The sequence below is a fragment of the Rattus norvegicus genome, chromosome 3, assembly GCF_036323735.1.
Source record: "Rattus norvegicus strain BN/NHsdMcwi chromosome 3, GRCr8, whole genome shotgun sequence".
Taxonomy (NCBI): domain Eukaryota; kingdom Metazoa; phylum Chordata; class Mammalia; order Rodentia; family Muridae; genus Rattus; species Rattus norvegicus.
Window position 1 is genome coordinate 126869886 of NC_086021.1, and position 21151 is coordinate 126891036.

The 21151-nt window shown below is 38.2% G+C and overlaps 1 protein-coding gene across 2 annotated transcripts in view; it reads right to left on the reverse strand.

Moving 5' to 3' along the window:
* Positions 1-21151, reverse strand: part of Ino80 (INO80 complex ATPase subunit) — a 97253-nt gene that overhangs the window by 47606 nt on the left and 28496 nt on the right. Inside the window, exons 10-24 of one of the 2 annotated variants that reach the window (NM_001261404.2) lie at positions 20448-20643; positions 19171-19238; positions 17201-17410; positions 16428-16508; positions 15506-15601; positions 11190-11249; positions 10064-10206; positions 8737-8821; positions 7771-7888; positions 5130-5215; positions 3908-4075; positions 3595-3728; positions 2642-2709; positions 2246-2339; positions 1008-1179 (exon numbers count right to left, since the gene is read on the reverse strand). In NM_001261404.2, the coding sequence (NP_001248333.1) occupies positions 1008-1179; positions 2246-2339; positions 2642-2709; positions 3595-3728; positions 3908-4075; positions 5130-5215; positions 7771-7888; positions 8737-8821; positions 10064-10206; positions 11190-11249; positions 15506-15601; positions 16428-16508; positions 17201-17410; positions 19171-19238; positions 20448-20643 (1779 nt within the window). Of the gene's footprint in view, positions 1-1007; positions 1180-2245; positions 2340-2641; positions 2710-3594; positions 3729-3907; positions 4076-5129; positions 5216-7770; positions 7889-8736; positions 8822-10063; positions 10207-11189; positions 11250-15505; positions 15602-16427; positions 16509-17200; positions 17411-19170; positions 19239-20447; positions 20644-21151 lie in introns of those variants that run through there. The other variant, XM_039104549.2, reaches the window with a different exon arrangement.

Consider the following 21151-nt stretch of genomic DNA (forward strand, 5'->3'; position numbering starts at 1 on the left):
CCTCCCATCATCTGAGGATTATACTCAGATTCTTGAGATTCAACTCAGTTTCTCAGGCTTAGGAGCAAGCCCCCTTTCCACTGAACCCACTTGTCATAAGCACATTACAAACAACCTCTCCCACTTAATCTGGATCTGCCTTACACATACACCTACCAGAAGGAAGAGGAATGACAAGGAGAGGGTGGGGAAGAGGACAAGAAGAAAATAAAGGAAGACTACATATAAAGGGATGGTGAACATTTTCTTCTATAAGTCTGTACATGCAATTTTTGCTATACATGTACATACTTATCAAACACTGATTTAACTTTTATTTTCTTTATTGAGACAGGGTAGCATAGGCTGGCCTCAAGCATTATGCATCAAAGGATGGACTTGAACTCATTTTTTTTTTCCCCTACTCTTTTTTTCGGAGCTGGGGACCGAACCCAGGGCCTTGTGCTTGCTAGGCAAGCGCTCTACCGCTGAGCCAAATCCCCAACCCCTGGACTTGAACTCTTGTCTCCACCTGCACAATACTGGGATTTGGTATGTGCCATTATGAACAGCTAGCACATTCTTGCCTGAAAGCCATGGGCAAATTTCAAAGCCCTCAGACATAATATGCTACATACATTTTTGTGAATTTACACATGGAACTCAAGCAAATAAATCCTAACCAAAATAAAAAATGGGCAAACGGCAAGCTACTACAACAGCTACAGGCCTATTTTTATTTTTTATTTGAAGACTGGGTCTCACTAAATTGTCCAAGCTGCCTCTGAACTTGTAGTCCTCTTGCTCCAGCCTTCTACACTTCAGACACATGCAGGCAAAACTCCCAACATATAAGATAAAAATAAAGGAATAATATAAAGAAAGCAAGCCAAGCGGTTGTTCACCACAGCAGAGTTATATACAGAGCATTTAAACTGGAAAGCATACACATGGTAGACTGTAACTCAGTACACAGCACAGGCTCCTCAGGGGTACTTGAGGACATCTATGCACAGAGAGTGGCTTACCTTTAACAAAGGGCAGCTGCAAAGATTGGGGAAGGAAAGTGGAAAATCAACTCCAAGAAGAAAATCCTTATTTCTCAGATATCTCTGATGACTCTCCCCATCTGGCTCTCCCCAAGAGCGCAGCTGATGGAGCCTGTAGGAGGCTTTCAGAGATAGGAAAAGAGCTAACCACCTGAAACAAACAGAAATGTGCATTCTCAGTGCTCCTGGGAACTTTGGTAGCTCACAACAAGGATCTATCTCATTATCATAGATATTAAGCATTTTGGAACAATTCCTTCCAACATTCAGAAAAGGCCATTTCATACTTTCACTCTATATATTTCTTGACATTTGTTTTTAAAATAAAATGCTTTATGAAGTTACAACAAAAAGTAAGCAAATACAAAAATATTCAAAACACATCTCTATTTCAATAACTCTTAGCATACAAACCATCTTATCGGGGAGACAATAATTCCTAATGAGTTATCTATTACATTAAAAGCACCATAATGAGGGCTGGAGAGATGGCTCAGCAGGTAAGAGCACTGACTGCTCACTCAGAGGACTCAAGTTCCATTCCCAGCATCCTCATTTCTTGGCAATTCACGCCTGTCTATAAAACCCTCACACAGACATACATGCAGGCAAAACACCAGTTAACATTTTTTAAAGAGTTAAAAATAAATTTACAAATATAATAAAATCAGTGAAAGCCATTTTGAAAACAAAAGTACAGAACTAAATTTCCCAGAATGCTTGATGTAATAGCAAACATATCTACAAATACCTATATACAAACACAAATAGAAAAATAAAAGTAATTCTTTTTATTTATCTATTCTATATAAGTACACTGTCACTGTCTTCAGACACACCAGAAGTGGGCATCAGATCCCATTACAGATGGTTGTGAGCCACCATGTGGTTGCTGGGAATTGGAATCAGGACCTCTTTAGAGCAGTCAGTGCTCTTAACCGCTGAGCCATCTCTGCAGCCCATAATTCTTTTTTATTGGTGGGTGGGACAAGGTCTCATGCAGCGTAACCTGCTTCCAACACCCAATACTCTCGCCTCAGCCTCCCCAGTGCTTAGATTACAGGTATGTATCACCATCATTCCTAGTTCATAAAAAATTACTAATGGGGGAAAAAGGCCCAAATGATGTAATACTAAATATCTAACTTCACATTTATCACATTTTGTCCCTGTCTATTCCCAATGCTCTTCTATCAAACAGTAAGCAAACTTCTCACCTGGCCAAAAGTCCCTGAAGCATGAGGTTTGCCATTTCTGCTGGCGAGACATCAATAAATCGAAGGAAAGAAAAACAGCTTCCTTCATTAATACCTGGAAAATCAAAGAACAATACTGACCCTTAGGGATCCTGTTTCTGCCACCATGTGCAGGTTTACAGAGGGCTACCACAGGCAGCACTTACCTGGGTTGCAGAGATTTGAACTCCAGTCCTCACATTAGTGTAGCAAATGCTAATGTTCCATTCTAAGCCACCTCCCTAGTCACTAATTTATCAACCTTATTTTAATCAAAATAAAACTCCAAACCATTACTAGTTCAAAACAAAATCTGTCTACAGGCAAAACCCTGGTAAATCCCAGATACACCTTCCTAACAAAGATCAAAACACCTACCTTTTCTATGGAAGAGAGACTGCTGGATATAGTCTGGTGCAAATGGAGAAAGAAGAACCTTCAACCACCTGTAAAACAAGTAATTAAAGTAACTCTCAAGGGAAATAAAAATATTGGAAAGTTAGCTAAGCTGGAGGCTCCAAAATAAGAAAAATCTTTTAAGACTATTTCTACACATAAAAAGTTCTTTGTCATGTAACCATGCAAATCATGAAACAATTGTCAGAAAGTTCAGAATCGTTACAATAATGTAAATCTCTCATTATTCCACACATTATCAATCCTAAACTAAACAAAAGCACAACTCTGGTTATTTTCTCGTGTTCAAATCTGTTAAATAATCTTCAATTTTAGCTTCATTGAGTCACATTGATGAATAATTTTGTAACAAAGCTTTGAACTTTCAAAGTCCATAGCTCTGAAAAGCTGGCATACAGATATTCATTTAAGAGCACAACAGAAAGTCTAGATTCCAGAAGCACATTAGCTAAGTGATTATTTCAACATTTTTAAGCAGAGAGAGTAAATTTATAAAAAGTAATAGACTCAGTTCTGCAGTAAGTGTGACTCTAAGTCACTTTAGTATACAAAGGCATTTTAGTATTTTACCTGTTGACTTTTGGTGCAAATACACACCTATACAGGTAGGTAATGGAAATGGCTAAGGTGCTTAAGGCCATCTAATGGGAGCATTAGTAGCATTCCAACTCCCCCCATAAGCACCCTGAATAGTTGTTCACCATTTATTAAATATCTCTTTATTGGACACTCATATATTCATCATATGAATCATAAATTTACCTACTGCACTAGGGATAAAGCTCTGTAGTAGACCATTCACTTTATAAGCATGAGACCTTGAGTTCAATCTCTAGGGCTACTAAAAATAAATGTGCCCACTCAGCCAAATTACAAAAACACTCATCATCACCAGATGTTAATTATTTGCTCACCTATCTCGTGAATGGTTGAAGACCCTGATCTGTCCATGACGATAGATAAACTTTGAAATTTCATATGGCTTTAGGGAAATATGAAATGGAGACCACGTTTCTTGCCGTTCGAATAACTCTGGGTGATTACACACCTATGAAGAGAAATGGTAAGACAACATTGTCATTTGCGGACACCATTGCTGAATGCTTAACTTCCTGAATATTTACCTTCCCATTTTCATCTCCAGTGGTCTATTTGGAATCAAGCCTAGAGTACTTTCCACGAAACAGGTCAATAAAAACATCATCAAAGCAAGTGACTAAGTCTTACCTTCCTGAATTGCATGACTAAATTCATGAGGCTGCTGGTGGTGTTCTGTGCTTGTTGTGTAGAGCCCATCGAAGACTGCAATAAGTCCTCAATGGAAATTTTATTCTTTAGTGCCTGATATAAGAGCTTTTGTCGGCTGGTCAATTGGCAGTACATTAGAATCTCAATCTAAAAAAAAAAAAAAATTTTTTTTAAACAAAACATTTTAGGTGAAACCATCATTCTTCACAGTACTCTCCAAACATACTCACACCTACATCTTACATGCCAACTGTGAAAGGACTCTTAGTGTACAACAAGCACCATGTGGTATATCAAGGAGAAAGAAAGAGGGATTTTTTTTCTACAATGCACTAAATTGGTTAACAGTATTATTCATTTGCTCAAAGATGATACCTGACTTTTAAAAAGACCAAATCTATAGGGCATGATAGTGCATGATTTAATCCCAGTATGTGGAGTTCTGCAAAAGCAAGAAATGCTCCATGCTTTGGGCCCAGCTTCAGCCTGGTCTACACAGTGAGATCTTGTTTCAAATGAAAATAAAACCATAGAGAGATCTGCGTGAAACTATTTGTTTCAGAATACATGAATTAGGGATGGGCACGAGCTAATAATGACTTATGCTGTAATATGTGCACAAGTGGAGTTATTGTATTATTCTATTTTTGCAATGTTTCAAACTCTCCATTTGTATGGCCAGGCATGATGGCTCACACCTATAATCTCAACAGGCAGGAAGATCATTCAGAGTTTGGTCATCCTATACTACATGAGTTCCAGGCTAGCCTAGCTTACAGTGTTAAGACCCTGTATAAATATAAAACAAAACCAACAGGAGGAGAGTTGTTAACAAAAGGAAAAAAATGTTACTTTGCCTTGGTTAGGTCCCCTATGACTGTTCAAATTCGAAGATCTTTTTTAAAAAATATTACTTATTTAGTGTATATGAGTACACTGTACCTGTCATCAGACACACCAAAGAGGGCATCACATCCCATTAGAGATGATTGTGAGCCACCATGTGGTTGCTGGAAATTGAACTCAGGACCTCTGGAAGAGTGCAGCCAGAGCTCTTAACTGCTGAGCCAACTCTCCAGCCCTCAAAGATCTTCTTTATCAAACTAATTATCCTTCAACTAAATATGTATCAAGGAAATATCCTACAAAGTTTAAGTTAGTATCTACTAAGGTTCAAACTCAGTAAGATTTTATTTCTTACCTTGTCAGACAATTCATTTTCTACATCTTTTTTGATTCTTCTCAGCATAAATGGCTTCAAGATCATGTGCAATCGAGAGAGTTGATCTGAAACAGGAAGTCCACAAATAATGCACTATATACTGATTGAAGACAGTCAAAACAAACATTAGCTTCCTCTCTCCAACACCCTCCAAATGCCACTGAGCTCGATGATTTGCTAAAAGAATAAACTAGGTCCAAAGTAGAAAAACAAGCATCTTACATAGACTGTTTACATTAAAACACATTTTTAGAAATTTGGGAGATTGCATCAAGATCAACTCAAAGCTAAAAGGAACTTCCAGTGTGTACTATGTAGTTTTTATCAACCTGAAATAAAGTAGCATCTCCTGGGGAGAGAGAACTCCAACTAAGGAATTCTTTCCCATCAAGACTGGAATGTGAGGACATTTTCTTTTCTTCTCTTTTCTTTTTTCTTTTCTTTTCTTTTGAAACAGGGCCTCACTGTGTAGCTCTGGGTATGCTGGAACTCCCTCTATGGATCAGCTTGGCCTTAAATTTAGAGATCCACCTGCCTCCTCTGCCTCCTGAGTTCTGAGATTAAAGACATACACCACTACACATGGCTGCTTTTTCTGGATTACTAATTGATTAAGGAATCCCCAGCCCACTGTGGACAGTGCCACCCTGGGTAGTAGTCCTGGGTAAAACAAGAAGGCGGCTAAACAACCCATGAAAGCAAGTCAGAAAGCAGTGTTTCTCCAGGTCTATATTTCAGTTTCTGCTTCAAACTTTCTGCTTCTGCTCCTCTTCTGAGATCTATGATGGCCTACAACTGGGACGTATAACCCATGTAAACCCCTGTCCTCCCCCAACTACTTTTGATCACGAAGTTTTTCCACAGCAACAGAAAGCTAACTGGGACACTGTTTCCCCAAAATTATACATATAGAATTTATTTATTTTACTGTGTATAGGTGTTTGGCTGTATGCATGTCTGAGCACCATGTATATATGTAGTGTTTAATGTGGTCAGGAAAGAGTGTCATATCTCAAGTGGAGTTAAAGACAACTAGTGGCTACAAGTGCATTCTGGGAATTGAACACAAATCCTCTTGAGGAGCAGCTGGGGCTCTTAACCAATGAGCCATCTTTCCAGACCCTACTTAATTTTTCTTATAACTAGTAGATGTCAAGTTATGTCTATACAAAGCTATTGACAAACAAGGTTAAAAATGTTTGCAAAAGAAACAAATCCTAGGGCAGATGAAATGGTTCAATAGATGAAGATCCTTACCAAACAAGCCTAGTGACCTAAGTCTAAGTTCCCCAAAACCCACATAGGGGTAAAAACAAAGAAGAGAACAACTCCATAATTGCCCTATAGCCTCCACAAGCTCACTGTAGTATATACCTTCCCATCCAACAATTAGAAAAATTAAAAGAAAAAAATTTAAATCCTAATATAAATGAAAATAAGAGATAACCTCTCTGATATTTGACTTTTTTTAATAAGAAAAACAAAAATAAAAAACTATGACCTGTTATATATAATTTCCCTATGAATATAATTTTCATGGGATGTTTCCATGGTAATGTGGTGGTTTGAATAGGTTTGGCCCCATAGACTTCATGTGTTCCAATGCTTGGAGGTATGCTCTTATTGGAGTAGGTATGGTTTTGTAGGAGAAGTAAGGCACTGTGTAGGTGGGCTTTGAGGTTTCCTAAACTCAAGCTATACCCAGTAAGACATTCTCCTTCTGTTGCCTAAGGAGAAAGATGTAGAACTCTCAGCTCTTCTAGCACCATGTCTGCTTGCACGCTGCCACACTCCCGCCATGATGATAATGAACTAAATTTCTGAAACTGTAAGCCAGCCCCGATTAAAGGTTGTCCTTTGTAAGAGTTGCCTTGGTCATGGTGTCTGCTCACAGCAATGGAAACCCTAAGACAGAATGCCTACAAACCAAAATGAAGTATTTTTATTAAGCTTTATATATCTCACTTAGATTAGACTGTCTAGAGTGGTGTTCTATTCTTTTTTTTTTCCAGAGCTGAGGACCGAACCCAGGGCCTTGCACTTGCTAGGCAAGCGCTCTACCACTAAGCTAAATCCTCAACCCCTGCTCTATTCTTTTTAACACAAGAGCATTTAGATACTTTTTTTTTTAAAGATTTATTTTATGTATATGAGTACTGTGTTGCTGTCTTCAGACACACCAGAAGAGGGCATCAGATCTCATTACAGATGGTTGTGAGCCACCATGTGGTTGCTGGGAATTGAACTCAGGACCTCTGGAAGAGCAGTCAGTGCTCTTAACCAGTGAGCCATCTCTCCAGCCCTAGCTTTTTCATTAACAGTATATTAACTACTTTATAACAGTTTTATCCTCAACTCTTGTAGGAATCCTGAAAGAGAAATTCTTCACACAGAAAAAAATGTACATAGTTGCCCATACTAATAGATGGAAAATAAAATTCAGAGCCAGGTGTGGTGGCTCCTACCAGTAATTCCAGCTCTTGGAAAACTGAACCAGGAAATATCTGTTTGAGGCCACACTACATAGTGAATCCCAAGCCATTCTGGGCTGTAGTGTGAGACCTGGGTTACAGAGTCTTAAAACTCCACACAAAAAGAGGAAAGGCACAGCAATACTTACTCTCATCAATAGCAGATTTGTTTTCAGCATGACTTTCAATGTCTTTGGAAAACCATTCATTAAATTCTTCATGGGAATCAAATAGTGTTGGCATAATGAAATGTAGCAGAGCCCAGAGCTTAAAACAAAAGAAAAATATCAAACAGATATGGTGCCATAAAATGATACTGTATGACTACATATTAAGGTTTGGGGAGTGAATTAACAAATGAATGTGTGTTTATGAGACAGAAAGGATAAATGAATCCAAACACATGCTTGCTCAATGAACCCAAATATGTAACAAAAAAATGATTTCTCAATTATTTGCAAACTGTAAATTTAGAAGTACATGCACTGCTGAGATTCTGTAGTATAGTTCTAAAGATGACAGTCACACAGCTGACTCCCCAGCTGACCACAGTCTGCAGTAGTATGAATAGCCGCTAAGAGCCCTTGAGCACGGGCTAGACAATTACCATTTATGAGGCTCTCTTGTTGGTCCTATGTTTTCATGAATAAAGTTTTATGGGAACATAACATAGCCATGCAATTACACTCTACTTATGACTGCTTCCATACTGCATAAACAAAAACAAGCAGTTGTTAACAGTGAAATGTACTGTCTATGAAATGTAAAATACTATTTTCTCTTTTAGAGAAAGTTTTCTGAATCCTATTATGATGAATTCTAATGAAAAAAATTGAGGCCCTTGGGGTTAGAGACTATTATTTTCCAATTCTAGAGTAAAAAGTTATCTGTATTAGATGGGAAACATTTCCTAATGTACTCAATATTTATTAAGGAAACAAAAAGAAACACAATTGATAAACAGTAAGGAAATAAGAATGCTGCCTACAAGACACTTAGGAAGCTACAGTCTAATACGGCTACGTGGTGAATATTATTTGTCTAAAATGGTAGGAGTCCAGTGTGGGTACAGGTGTCTTACGAAGATATACACTATTACCTTGAATAGTACCTACCTCTGCCATGGTATTCTGAATGGGGGTTCCAGTCAACAAAAGCCGATTCCGACACTGGAATTGTAAGAGAATCTTCCAACGAACACTGTTCAAGAAAACAAGTTATAAATTATATGTTGGCAATATGTCTTTCTGTAATTATACTAAGGCCCAACATTTCTAAAAAATGCTCTCCAAATATATTTAAGAATTACGTACTGTATCATGCACACAATCAAAAATTCTTTAACAAAAATGAAGATAAAAATCCCAGAATTGTGAGACTCATCAATACCATTGGAATTATAGCTTAGAGGGGAAAAAAATCCAAAAATAGGTAAGATGGGACCTTTACAGTTTCCAACTGTTCTTATCTTGGGAAAGGAAATGGAAAAGGAAAAGGGAAGGGAGAAGGAGGAAGAAGAGAAGGAAGAAAAACATCAACAACAAAATAATCAAAACAAACAAACAAACAAAAAACCCTAAACTCAGTCAGGTTGTGGTGGCATATGCCTTTAATCCCAACACTCAGAGGCAGGTGAATTTCTCTGAGTCTGAGGACAGCCTGGTCTACAGAATGAGTTTAGGACAGCTATGTCTACATGCCTACACAGTGAAATCCTGTCTCAAAAAGACAAAACAAAAACAAAATCAAAAAGTCATCTATTTGGAAAGCACATATCTAAAAAAACAAAGTGTCAAAAGTCTTACTCTATGCTTCTGCAAATCACATGTGGAAGGGTGGATGTGAAAGGAAGTCTTTTCTTAACCACAGGCAGGTGGTCTCTCAAAGAGTACAACATGAATGAATGTCCTCATTAGGATTGGACATTTCATTTACCCATTACACAAACCTCTAAGAGAAAGTCCTGCAGGTTCACATGAGAAACACAGCATATGCAATGTAGAACAGCACCGAGTCACATTATATACATAAGCACTATTATAATAAAAAGACTCCTTGAGGGCTAATAACCATTCAAGGACTGGAGGAAAAGTGACCAAAAAGAGATGACCTCTAATACTCATGGAGTTAATAGTCTACTTGCTGCTCAGAGTTCTTGTATAAAAATCATCCCTCAAAGAAAAGGCCAAGATCCTTTCTTATACAGAATTTTCTTTAACAACAAAAGTTATAACCATTATCTGAGGAAATTAATATTGAGGAAAAATCAAAATATTCTAAGCATGATATTTGAGTTTCAAAGAAAAAATACAAAGAATTTCTCCATTCTGGCTAGGCAAATAGCTCAGGCATAGACCATGCTATGTCACATTCTGAAATTCTGGCCCTTGCTGATTTATGAAGACTGCCACCCATGAGGCTGGTTTCTGTTGTGCATATCACCTGGAGCTACTCTTCAGTGCCTGAGCTTCATCCAGTACCATGTACTGCCACTTGACCCGCTGGAAATACTTGACATCCTGGACCACCAGCTGGTAGCTAGTGATGACCACATGGAAGGGAGCATCCTGAGTATATAAGGTCTTCTACAAACGTAAGAAGAAAATAGGGAAAAATAGTACGTCAAAGTTTTCAAGAACCATTTTTTTATGTACATATGTAAGTATGAGTAAGTTCCAGGGATTGAATGTACATTATCATGCTTGCTCAGAACCCACTGAGCCATCTCTCCAGTAGGTAATAAAGGAGGCCTGGAGTTGTGGTACCCATCTTTAATCCCCGCACTGGAGAGACAAAGGCAGAAGGATCTCTGGGTTTGAGGTCAGGCTGGTCTACAGAGTGAGATCTTGTCTTTAAAAAGGTAATAAAGTGGGCTGGAGAGATGGCTCAGCGGTTAAGAGCACCCAACTGCTCTTCCAGAGGTCCTGAGTTCAATTCCCAGCAACCACATGGTGGTTCACAACCATCCGTAAAGAGATCTGATGCCCTCTTCTGGTGCGTCTGAAGACAGCTACAGTGTACTTATATATAATAAATGAATGAAAAAAAAAAAAAAAGGTAATAAAGTATGAACACTCCTTTAAAAAGAAGAAGAATAGATGTTCTTCCGTCTATGTGACTGAAAGATGCAGTGAGGTAAAATGCAAATGTCCAATGTTTCTGAAGCATTTTCAATCAAATAATCTACAGTCATGAAAGAAAAGGGAAGGCAGGACTGAAGAGATAGCTCACTTAGAGCTTGCATAGTGATGCAGAAATCACTTGTAACTCCAGTTAAAGGGGATCTAATACCCTTCCCTCCAGCCTCTTAAGGATCCTGCATATATTTGTTATACATATGCCCACGCAAATACACATTAATTTTTTTTTAAAGAAAATAGGTCACTTTTATTTGCCCCATATCCAAAAATGTATTGTAGATTTTGTATGCATGAGGAATTTACTCAAGCCAAAGAGAACAGTAGACCGAGAGAAGAGCAAGAGAGCGAGAGCGTGGGGAGGAGGGGGAGGGGAAGGGAGAGGAAGGGGAGGGGGAGGGAGAGGAAGGGGAGAAGGAGACTGAAATTACCTGACTCCAGAATCTCCGGATAACTTTTCTATCATGAGGATTTCCCCAATATGGTAGCACCTGGAAAACAGATCAATACATTATTTTGTTCATGAGAAGAAACTGTAAGCATTATTAATAATGTTATTCTGAATGACTTAATAAGAAACTAGTAAGAGCCAGGCAGTAGTTGCCCACAATTTTAACCCCAGCACTTGGGATGCAGAGGCAGGCAAATCTCTGTGATTTCAGGGCCGTCTGGTCTACAGAGTGAGTTCCAAAACAGCCAGGGCTACAGAGCAACCCTGTCTCAAACAAAAACGAAAACAAAAACACCTCTGCAAATCACATTTTATGAAAAAAAATAAAGAAGTTGTAACGAGAAGAAGTCCTAGTCATAGCCATATACATTTTTCAGACACCAACACCAAATTCACTCAATTCCCAGACCTCAGCATCAGAGATCTGTGTCTGATATGATTCAGTCATAACCCTGAGTAGAACCTTCATCTAACACGAAAGTAAATACATTTTCAACAACCTAAGAGAAATGGCAATAAAAACAATGAAGTAACTGTACTGGGCTCAGCAAACCCTTTGTAGATTCTAAGCTTTGCAGTACATGTGGTCCCTGAGGAATCGACTCAGTTGTTTTAAGACTATAAATCAATTAATGACACATCAACAGAATAGTGTGATTAGAGAACAGTGATATAAATATATATATATCTAAAAGACACATATTTGAATCCCATGTTGCGTACTATGAGGTATGTTTTATTCAGTAACTTAAAACAAACTGTACAATCTAATCTTAGTTTACAGACCACATAAAAACAGGTTTCTAAATGACCAGAAATACAGTATGACCCAGTAAATCAGTTTGGGCATATGCCTTAAAATAATGAAAACAAGACATGTTATTCAAACAAAAATATACATGAATGCTTTATAACTCTGTGGCTGAGAGCAGCTAAAAGGTGAAAAACACCCTAAAATCCATCAACAGATGAGCAAGAACCAAAATAAAATATACAGTGAGTTTTTTACCTATTAAAAAAAATGAAGCATTGATATGTTACATTGTGGAAACCTGGAATTTTTATGCTGAATGAAAGAAGCCAAGCAAGTAAGGTCATATACTGCATGGTGTCCAATTATGTGATGCATTTGGCAAATAAATATTTGTATTTTCCAGAGGATAGAGGCAAAGGGAAATAAATTATTGCTTAGTGGACATAGGTTTAAGGGTAGGGCAAGACAGTAGGGATGAGAACAGTGAGAGTTGTAAAACACAATGAATACTTAAAGCTACTAAACCAAACACTGAAATTTTTACGAGAGCAGAATTTTAATAACTTATTTCATATGTATGTGAATGTGCATATATCCATGTGTGAACACTCATGTGCCACAGCACAGGGGGCAAGTCAAAGGACAACATGCAGAATTCACCTCTCTCCTTCTGCCGTCTGAGTGCGAGGGACTGATTCAAGTCTCTAGACTTGGTGGCAGTGCCTCCACTTCTTGGTCTAGCCTGCCAACCCTGAACAATGGTATGTTTTTGGTTTGACTGGGTTTTTGAGACAAAATTTTGCTAAGTAGTCCTGATTGGCCAGGAAATTTGCTACATAAATCAGGATGGCCTCAAACTTGTGGCAATCCTCTGCTTCAACATCCTGAGTGCTGAGATGACAGGTATATACACTCTCTTGGGAAAATGATACATTTTTATGGTATGAGTATTTTTATAATATAAGTTAAATAGAAAATCCAAGAGCAGACACACATAAGACTAGGATACCAGATTCTATTTTATACCCCATATACTAACATTAAAATGAAATTCAAGAGAGAAATATACAAGATGAAAACTGAAATTGCGCATGAACGTTCAGCCCTAGGCATTAATGAAAGGAGAGATCTGGATGAAGTCTGAGAGCAGTGGTTCTCAACCTCCCTAATGCTACAACTCTTCAATACAGTTCTTCATATTGTGGGGACCACCAAAAATACAGGTATTTTCATTGCCACTTCTTAATGTATTTTGCTGCTGTTATGAATCATAATGTAAATATCTGATATGCAGGATATCTGATATGTGAACTCTGAAAGGGCTGGTTGACACAGATTGAGAAACTGCTGCCTTAAAGTAACACCATGCTGCCATCTATTGGCCAGTGGAGGAGCAGCTCAAAGCTTCAGTGGCTGTACAGAAATTAAGAACTATTTTTTGACATTGTATTCAACATGTATCTAGCCATTATTTGAAAAGAAAGACCAAAGAATTATTTCCATTTTTCATATGCCTAAAATTTCATGAGAAAATTTCAATTGAACCAATCTCATATCCTTATAGACCTGAAATTAAGTCTGCATCACATGTAACAACATTATAGCTATGGGCCAACGTGTTCAACACAAAAACTATTTACAAGTGTCTAGTCTACATCATACCTAAGCTGATACAACACTTCCTGATCTTTTGAAGCAGGGCTTCATGCTGGCCTGAGACCTACTCTATAGCTGAGGATGCCCCCAGCCTTAGGTCCTTCTGCTTCCACCTTCCACGTGCCAGGAAATGGGCCAGCACCAGTTTTATGAAGTGCTAGGTGTTAGGGATCAAATCTGTGGTTTCATTTATAGCAACCAAGCAGTCTATCAACTGGACAGTATCTCTAGTCCAGTCAATCTCATTTTCTCCTCTCTGAATTAGTTAAATCAATTTTTGCACTATCTATGTAGCCATTATAAGCTGAGCTAAGACTAACTTTAGAGTATTAAGAAAAATGAATTATTATGAATAGACTAAAATACAATATAAAATTTAGCAAAATCTACTTTGAAACAAGATAGCTATTTCTATCATCTCACCTTGATCATCAATTCATATGGAAAACACTACAAATAACTTAAACTGAATAAAGATGTATAGGCCCCCTTATTACTGTCATAAGTAATTTTTCTAAGAAAGGATTGTAAGGCAGCTGGGAATGATGACTCATACTTTCAGCACTTGGCAGGTTGAGGCAAGAAGATCAGGAGTTCAAAGTCATCCCCAGTCATTCAGCAAGTTCAAAGCCAGCCCAAGTTACACCAGACTATGTCTCAACAAAACAAAACAGCTAGATGTCATGTTTCACCTAGAATCCTATCAGTTAGAAATTGAAGGAGGCTGACTGCCTACACAAGTTCAGAGCCAGCCTGGACTATCTAGAAGATTCTAAGACAGCCTCCTGGAGTACTCGGGGTAGAGTATAATTCTGTCTCTAAAAGAGAAGAAAATAAATCAAATACAGATAAAAGGGACTGGGTAAGTAGTTCACTTTGTAGAGTGATAGTCTAGCATGCACGAAGCTCTGTGATCGATTCCTAAAACCACATAAACCTTGTGTGGTGGCATACTTAGAAACACTGGCTATATAACAAGTTTGAGGACAACCTATGACACATAAGACTGTATCAAAGGAAAAAAAAACATGGAGGCTGAAGCGATGACTCAGTAGTTCAGAGTACCTACCGCTCTTGTGGAGCACAAGCACCTGTAACTCCAGTTCCAAAGATCCAACTACCCACACATAACTGTGTACACTGCACATTTAAAAATAAAAATAAAAAGTGAGATATACATTTTTCACCCCAGCAATCTGGAGACAGAGAAGAGGAGAATGAGAAAATGAGAAAATGCCTCCATAATATTGGGCTATATACCAAGTTGTAGTAGCACATGCTTCTAATCACAGCCTTCCAGAGGCAGGGACCAGTGGATCTCTCTGAGTTCAAGGCTAGCCCAGTCTACATAGAGAGCTCTAAGATAGCCAAGGTTACATACAGAGACCCTATCTCAAAATTAACAAGATTGGGTTGGAGAGATGGCACAGCGGTTAGGAACACTGCTCTTCCAGAGGTTCTGAGATCAACCCAGCAACCACATACTCTCTTCTGGTGTGTCTGACAGCTACAGTGTACTCATAGACCTAAAATAAATAAATAAATCTTAAAAAAAAAAAAAAAGTGAGATTAGTCTTTTCTAAGCAAGTCTGTACATTATTGTGTTGATTGATGTGGGAGGCCCCATCCTGCAGGGGGCAGTGACACACCTTCCTTCACCTGAGTGAGTAAAGCAGGCTGAGCAAAACATGAGAACAAGGCACATTTCCTGCCTTCAGATTCCTGATCAGAATTCTTTAAATGATGGGATATAAATCTGTGAGCTGAAATGAGCCCTTTCTGCCCGTGCTTTCAGTCACAGTGTTTATTACAGCATCAGGAGTCAATCAGTAAGGTGGCAAAAGAAGCGACAGAAAGCTTATCTTAAAGAACAAGAGCAACTTTACCTTAAATTTAGGAACAAATCTTGTAAACTCCTGGTGCCAATTATTAAGTGTAGAAGCAGGTGAGATTATTAAGAAAGGTCCCCAAATGTTTTCTCTCTGCAACAGAAAATGAGGTCAGCCAGCTGTAGGAAAACTGAAGCTATTTAATCCTAAATAATAAATTAATGACAAGAGAAGTTTAAAAATAGGAATCACTTTAATAAGAGAAACTGTACCTATCTCCCAAGTGTCTACACATATGGATTCAACGAAAAGCAATGTAAGTATAATAAAGACACACCAGGGAGGTAAGTACTAAGCAATAACTCTCGTGACTTCATTCCTAAAATGTGTACAGCATACTGATTCACTTTATTATTTTCTACTATTCTACAATTTCACTGCTATTAAATTAGAAGAATGTTAATTTTTCAGTGTATATTACACATTTTCACATTTAATTCATTTAATTTTCATAAAATCTGCCAGGCAATGGCGGTGGCAGCAGTTCAGTCCTTTAATCCCAGCACTTAGGAGGCAGAGGCAGGTGAGTCTCTAAGTTCAGGCCACCCTGCTCTACAGAATGAGTTCCAGGACAGCTACAGTTATACCTAACTAAAACCTGTCTCAATTAAAAAGAAAAAAAAGGAGGAAGAGAAGGAGAGGAAGAAGAGGAAGAAGAGGAAGAAGAGGAGGAGGAGGAGTTCTGCTACTTTGATACACTACCACAAGTAACACTGCTTTTAAGTGGTTCATTGTCAGTGGTGATATAGGCCTTGAATTCCAGTACTTGAGAGAAAAAGGCAGGCAGATCTCTGGGTTGGAGCCCAGCCACATCTATACAGTGAGGTCTGAGATAGCCAAAGCTACACAGAGAAACCCTATCTTGAAAGAGAATTGAAGAGGAGAAGCCTAAATTCAGATGACAAATCTATCTACTCACCTCAGCCAGATGGGCCAGGAGGGCAATGCTCTGTACAGTTTTACCAAGACCCATTTCATCAGCAAGAATTCCATTAATACCCTGAAATACAGGAAGTGAGGGATGTATGGTCAGCACCTGACTGCACACACAGAATTCATTTCACTTCATGCCAAAGGAGCTAACAAAGATGGTAGACCAAATCAACCAAGATTGATTGGAGAGATACTCAGTACCAAGACTACTCATTAATCACTACTGCAATGGTTTCTTTTGCCAACACTACAGTTATATGTGTGATTCATGATATATTAGAGCAAGACTAAGGCCAGTTCTTCACCTAACGTAGCACATATCAAGCAAATAATGCAGTTTACCAAGACAACCGAAAGCATACCTTACACTGGCTACACACAGAATCGCAGTTAGACATATGGTTACCTTTCTGACTCCACCATGACAATGAAGTCTGAAATGGAGAGGTGGCTCAGCGGTTAAAGGCACTCACTGCTCTTGCAGAGGATGCAAGTTCAGTTCCCAGGCCCACATGGCTCACACCCAGCTCTAACTTTGGTTCTAGGGATCTGATGCCTTCTTTGACCACCATGCAGACTGCATGCCTGTAGTGTAGTTACATACAATACAGGCAAACATTTATACAGACAAAATAAAAATAAGAAGTAAATCTTAAAAAAAAAAAAAAAAAGCTAAAGATAAACTCGCTTCACAATTACATTAATCAAAAGAAAAACAGATAATAAAAAGAATAGGCTTGGCATAGTTCTAAAATTTACCTGTTCATATAGATTTGCTAACCAGTTCATGCCTTTCAGCTGGTAACCTTTCAACTTGCCATTGAAAATAGTGGGTTGTGGAATATCCTCACCGGCCCGGATAGATGGATTCGCTAAGCTATAACTCTCTCCAAACCCAGAGCCAGACTTGTCTGCTGCCCTAAGAGCAGCTGCCCGACTTTCCTTTGCATCTTCATCAAATGACCTTGTCTGAAAAATAAAATATGTCAAGAAACTTAATAATAAAAAAGGCAAAATTCATTAACATATTTTACACTATAATAAAAAATAGAAGTTTCGGGGTTGGGGATTTAGCTCAGTGGTAGAGCGCTTGCCTAGGAAGCGCAAGGCCCTGGGTTCGGTCCCCAGCTCCGAAAAAAAGAACCAAAAAAAAAAAAAAAAAAAAAGAAGTTTCTACTATCTTATTGAGTTAATGTAACAATTATATTAAAATGTTTTTATTAACATACTAAGCTACATTACTCACTAATTAGAAATTTTTGTTACAAGTTTTGATAACAAGAGTTTGAGTATATAAGAGATTATGCTGACCATAATTAAAGTACATGATCTACTTGAATAGAAACTGTCATTATCAAAGTCGATGCTTTGTAAAATATAAACATGCCTAGTAAATACTAAAAGCAAAACTGGCTTAAGTTAATTGAAGAAATTGTGTCAAGGTGAAATTTGGGTCTATTCTGTTTGTTTGTTTGTTTGTTTGGTATTTTGAGACAGGGTCTTTCCACTTAGCTCTGGCTGTCCTGGAACTCGGTAAATAGACCAGACTGGCCTGAGAATTCCTCTATAGTACAAGTGCTTGGATTAAAGGTGCATACCACCACACCTGGCAGTGTCTACTCCTAAGCCTGAGAAAGTAACAGAGGGCTCCTCTGCTGTACACTGAACTGCATTGGCTTCACTCATTTCAACCCAACTGCAGTTTCTAATTAATTTTATTAAAGATCACTGGCTCAAGAGCTAGAGAAATGATTAAGAAGAGCACTGGCTATTTTGTAGAGGACCTGGATTCAGTTCCCAGCACACACACGATAGCTCACAAACTACCTTACTCCAGTTCCAGGGGACCTGGCACATTCTTCTGGCCTCTGTAGACACCAATCACACACATTTTGCAAACATATACTTGCAAGCAAAACACTCATGCACACAGGATAAAAATAATTTAAAAAAATTGACTAGCTCAGAAATAACAGGACAAATTACTGCTTGAGTGAACAAAAGCAGTTACTTAGTTTTCTCAAGGCATAAGACTCTTGACAATCTTTTTCATTAAACAACCCATGATTAGTCAAGAGGATACAAAACAACAAAAACCAGTTTGAGGCTCAACTCTAAACCTCTCAACATTAATAATAATAGAAATTCTATACAAGTGAACGCTTGCAATTCTGCCATCCCAAGCTCTTAGAACTATTCTGAAGCAAGACGGGGCTCAGTGGGTAACAGCACTGGCTGTTCTTCCAGAGCACCTAGTTCAATTCCCAGCATCCACATGGTGGCAATAACCATCTGTGACTGAAGTAAGGAAAGCTTTTACCCTATATATAGTCGGAGTCTCTCACACACACTCACCCATGTGTACACAGAAAGCCTTCACCCTACACATAGAGTGTCACACACACTAGCCAGTGAATTCAACTGAAAACAATGAACAGAGACTAAAATAAAGTAAGAATAAAGAAAGAACATACAAGAAAGAAGCTAGCACATTTCCCAAGACAACTACAATATGCCTTTCCTTTCTTTCCCCTGCCTTTTTTTTTTTTTTTTTTTTTTTGAGCTGCATCTCACTATGTATCCTCAGCTGGTGTAGAACTGATCTTATACACCAAGCTAGCCTGAAACTCATAGAGCTCTACCTGACTCTGCCTTCCTGACTGCTTGTGAGTGCTGAGATCAAAGATATGGCCACCATGCCCAGCCTGCCTCTTCACTTAAAGACTTACTCGAGCTTGGTGAATATGGTAAGCATTTTCAGCATTCTTCAGGGCCTGGGCTTTAAAATGGTTACTATCTGAAAAGAGAAAACATGTAGATTATTGCACTTGGTATTATTACCGTCTTCAAAGATTTATCCCACACATAAGTGGATCCCCAGTTTCCCACTGTATTTATCCTAAGGCTAACAAAGGACGAGGAATGGGCATGAATCTAGAAAAAAGTAAGGCGTGGTGACATACAACTTCAATCCCAGCACTTGGGAGGAAGAGGCAAGCAGATTTCTGTAGGTTCCAGGCCACTGGTCTAATGCAGTGAGCTCCAGGACAGCCAGACTGAGACTCTATCTCAAAATAATTAAAAAAAAAAACAAAAAACAAAAAAACTACAACAAAAATAAACAAGTAGAAGAACCTAGAAGTAGTTGTGGATGTCTCTTAACTCCAAGAGTGAAAGCCAGCACACAAAACCCATCTGGGAATTAAGATTTATAATCTCTCAGGCCTAGGGTTTCTTAATAAATTGAGACCAACTATCAGGATAGGCAAGACCAACATGCAGATCAAAATTTTATGTATGTGAAGAGAAAGCAAATGAAATCTATACATGTGCTAACACTCAAAATACTCTGAAATATTTCCATTCTCCTGCACTTCTAGGTCAACACGATCTTAATTACTACCTTGTAAAAATACTCTTAGCATGTAACTGAAGATGACTTCCGACTTCTGATCCTTTTGCCTAACCCTCTGAAGTGTGAGATCACTACCACCTGGTTTATGTGATGATAAGTATCAAGCCCAGGACTTCATGCAGCTAAGCAAATACTCTATCTCCCCATTTTAGGAGATACTGTGTATACAGTCACTAAAACTAAACAGTTCTAAATTCTTTTTATTTAGGATTTCTTTTTTAGGATTTTGTTTTGTTTTCTTTCTTTTTTTAAAAAAACATTCATATATATATATATATATATGTATGTATGTATGTAGGTGTGTGTGTGTGTGTGTGTATGTATGTATGTATGTATGTATGTATGTATGTATGTATGTATATGAATACACTATAGCTGTCTTCAGACACACTGGAAGAGGGCACCAGATCCCATTACTGATGGTTGTGACCCACTATGTGGTTGCTGTAAACTGAACTTGGGACCTGTGGAAGAGCAGTCAGTCCTTTTAACCACTAAACCATCTCTCCAGTCCAAGAATTTTAACATACACAACTCTGACTGGAAAAATGAAGGCTAACTGCTTCCTCTACTTCCTGACCCAAGACTTACCATAGTCTTCCTGGGTGATGTTAACCACCACTCCTCCACCAATGTCGATTTGTCTCTGGGTAGAACTATCTTCTAGTTTCCTTAAAATTTCTTCCTGGATTCCATCATGGCCCATATCACGTTTCCGACTCATGAAATGAGCATACAACTCTGTCTGAGTGATTAAGAAGTTGAGTTTTCGCTGTTGCCTCTTGGCCTAAAGTAGGGGGAAATTGAAGACGGTAAGAACATCCAAGTTATAAATTATATGTAGTCAACAGAATTTAGCAAATCTTAATAAAAGCCTCCATATAATTCAAGACATTTTTACTTTTAAAAAGGCAACTATTGCTAATAAATAACACATAAATACACAAAAACATAAATTCAAAAGAAAGAAAAGGGAACAGAAAGGAGGAAGGATAAAAAGAAGAAAGGGAGTAAAAAGAGAAAAGGATGACTAAGTGACCAGAAAAGGCTCCAAAACTCTACTCTGAAAAAGACTCAGGTTATATCTGAAACCACATCCTCTGATCCCAACTCTCTCCTTTTCTTGACCTACCTTTCCTTCATTCATTCCACCTGCTTTACCTATGTCAGACAATTACTTATTCTCTACTATTAGACATACAAAGCCTAGCTCAGTTGAGAGACATCCCATTCATCAATAGTAATGGCTACAGTTTAAAATGGTAGATGGAAAAGTAGATAGGTCTCAGAAAACT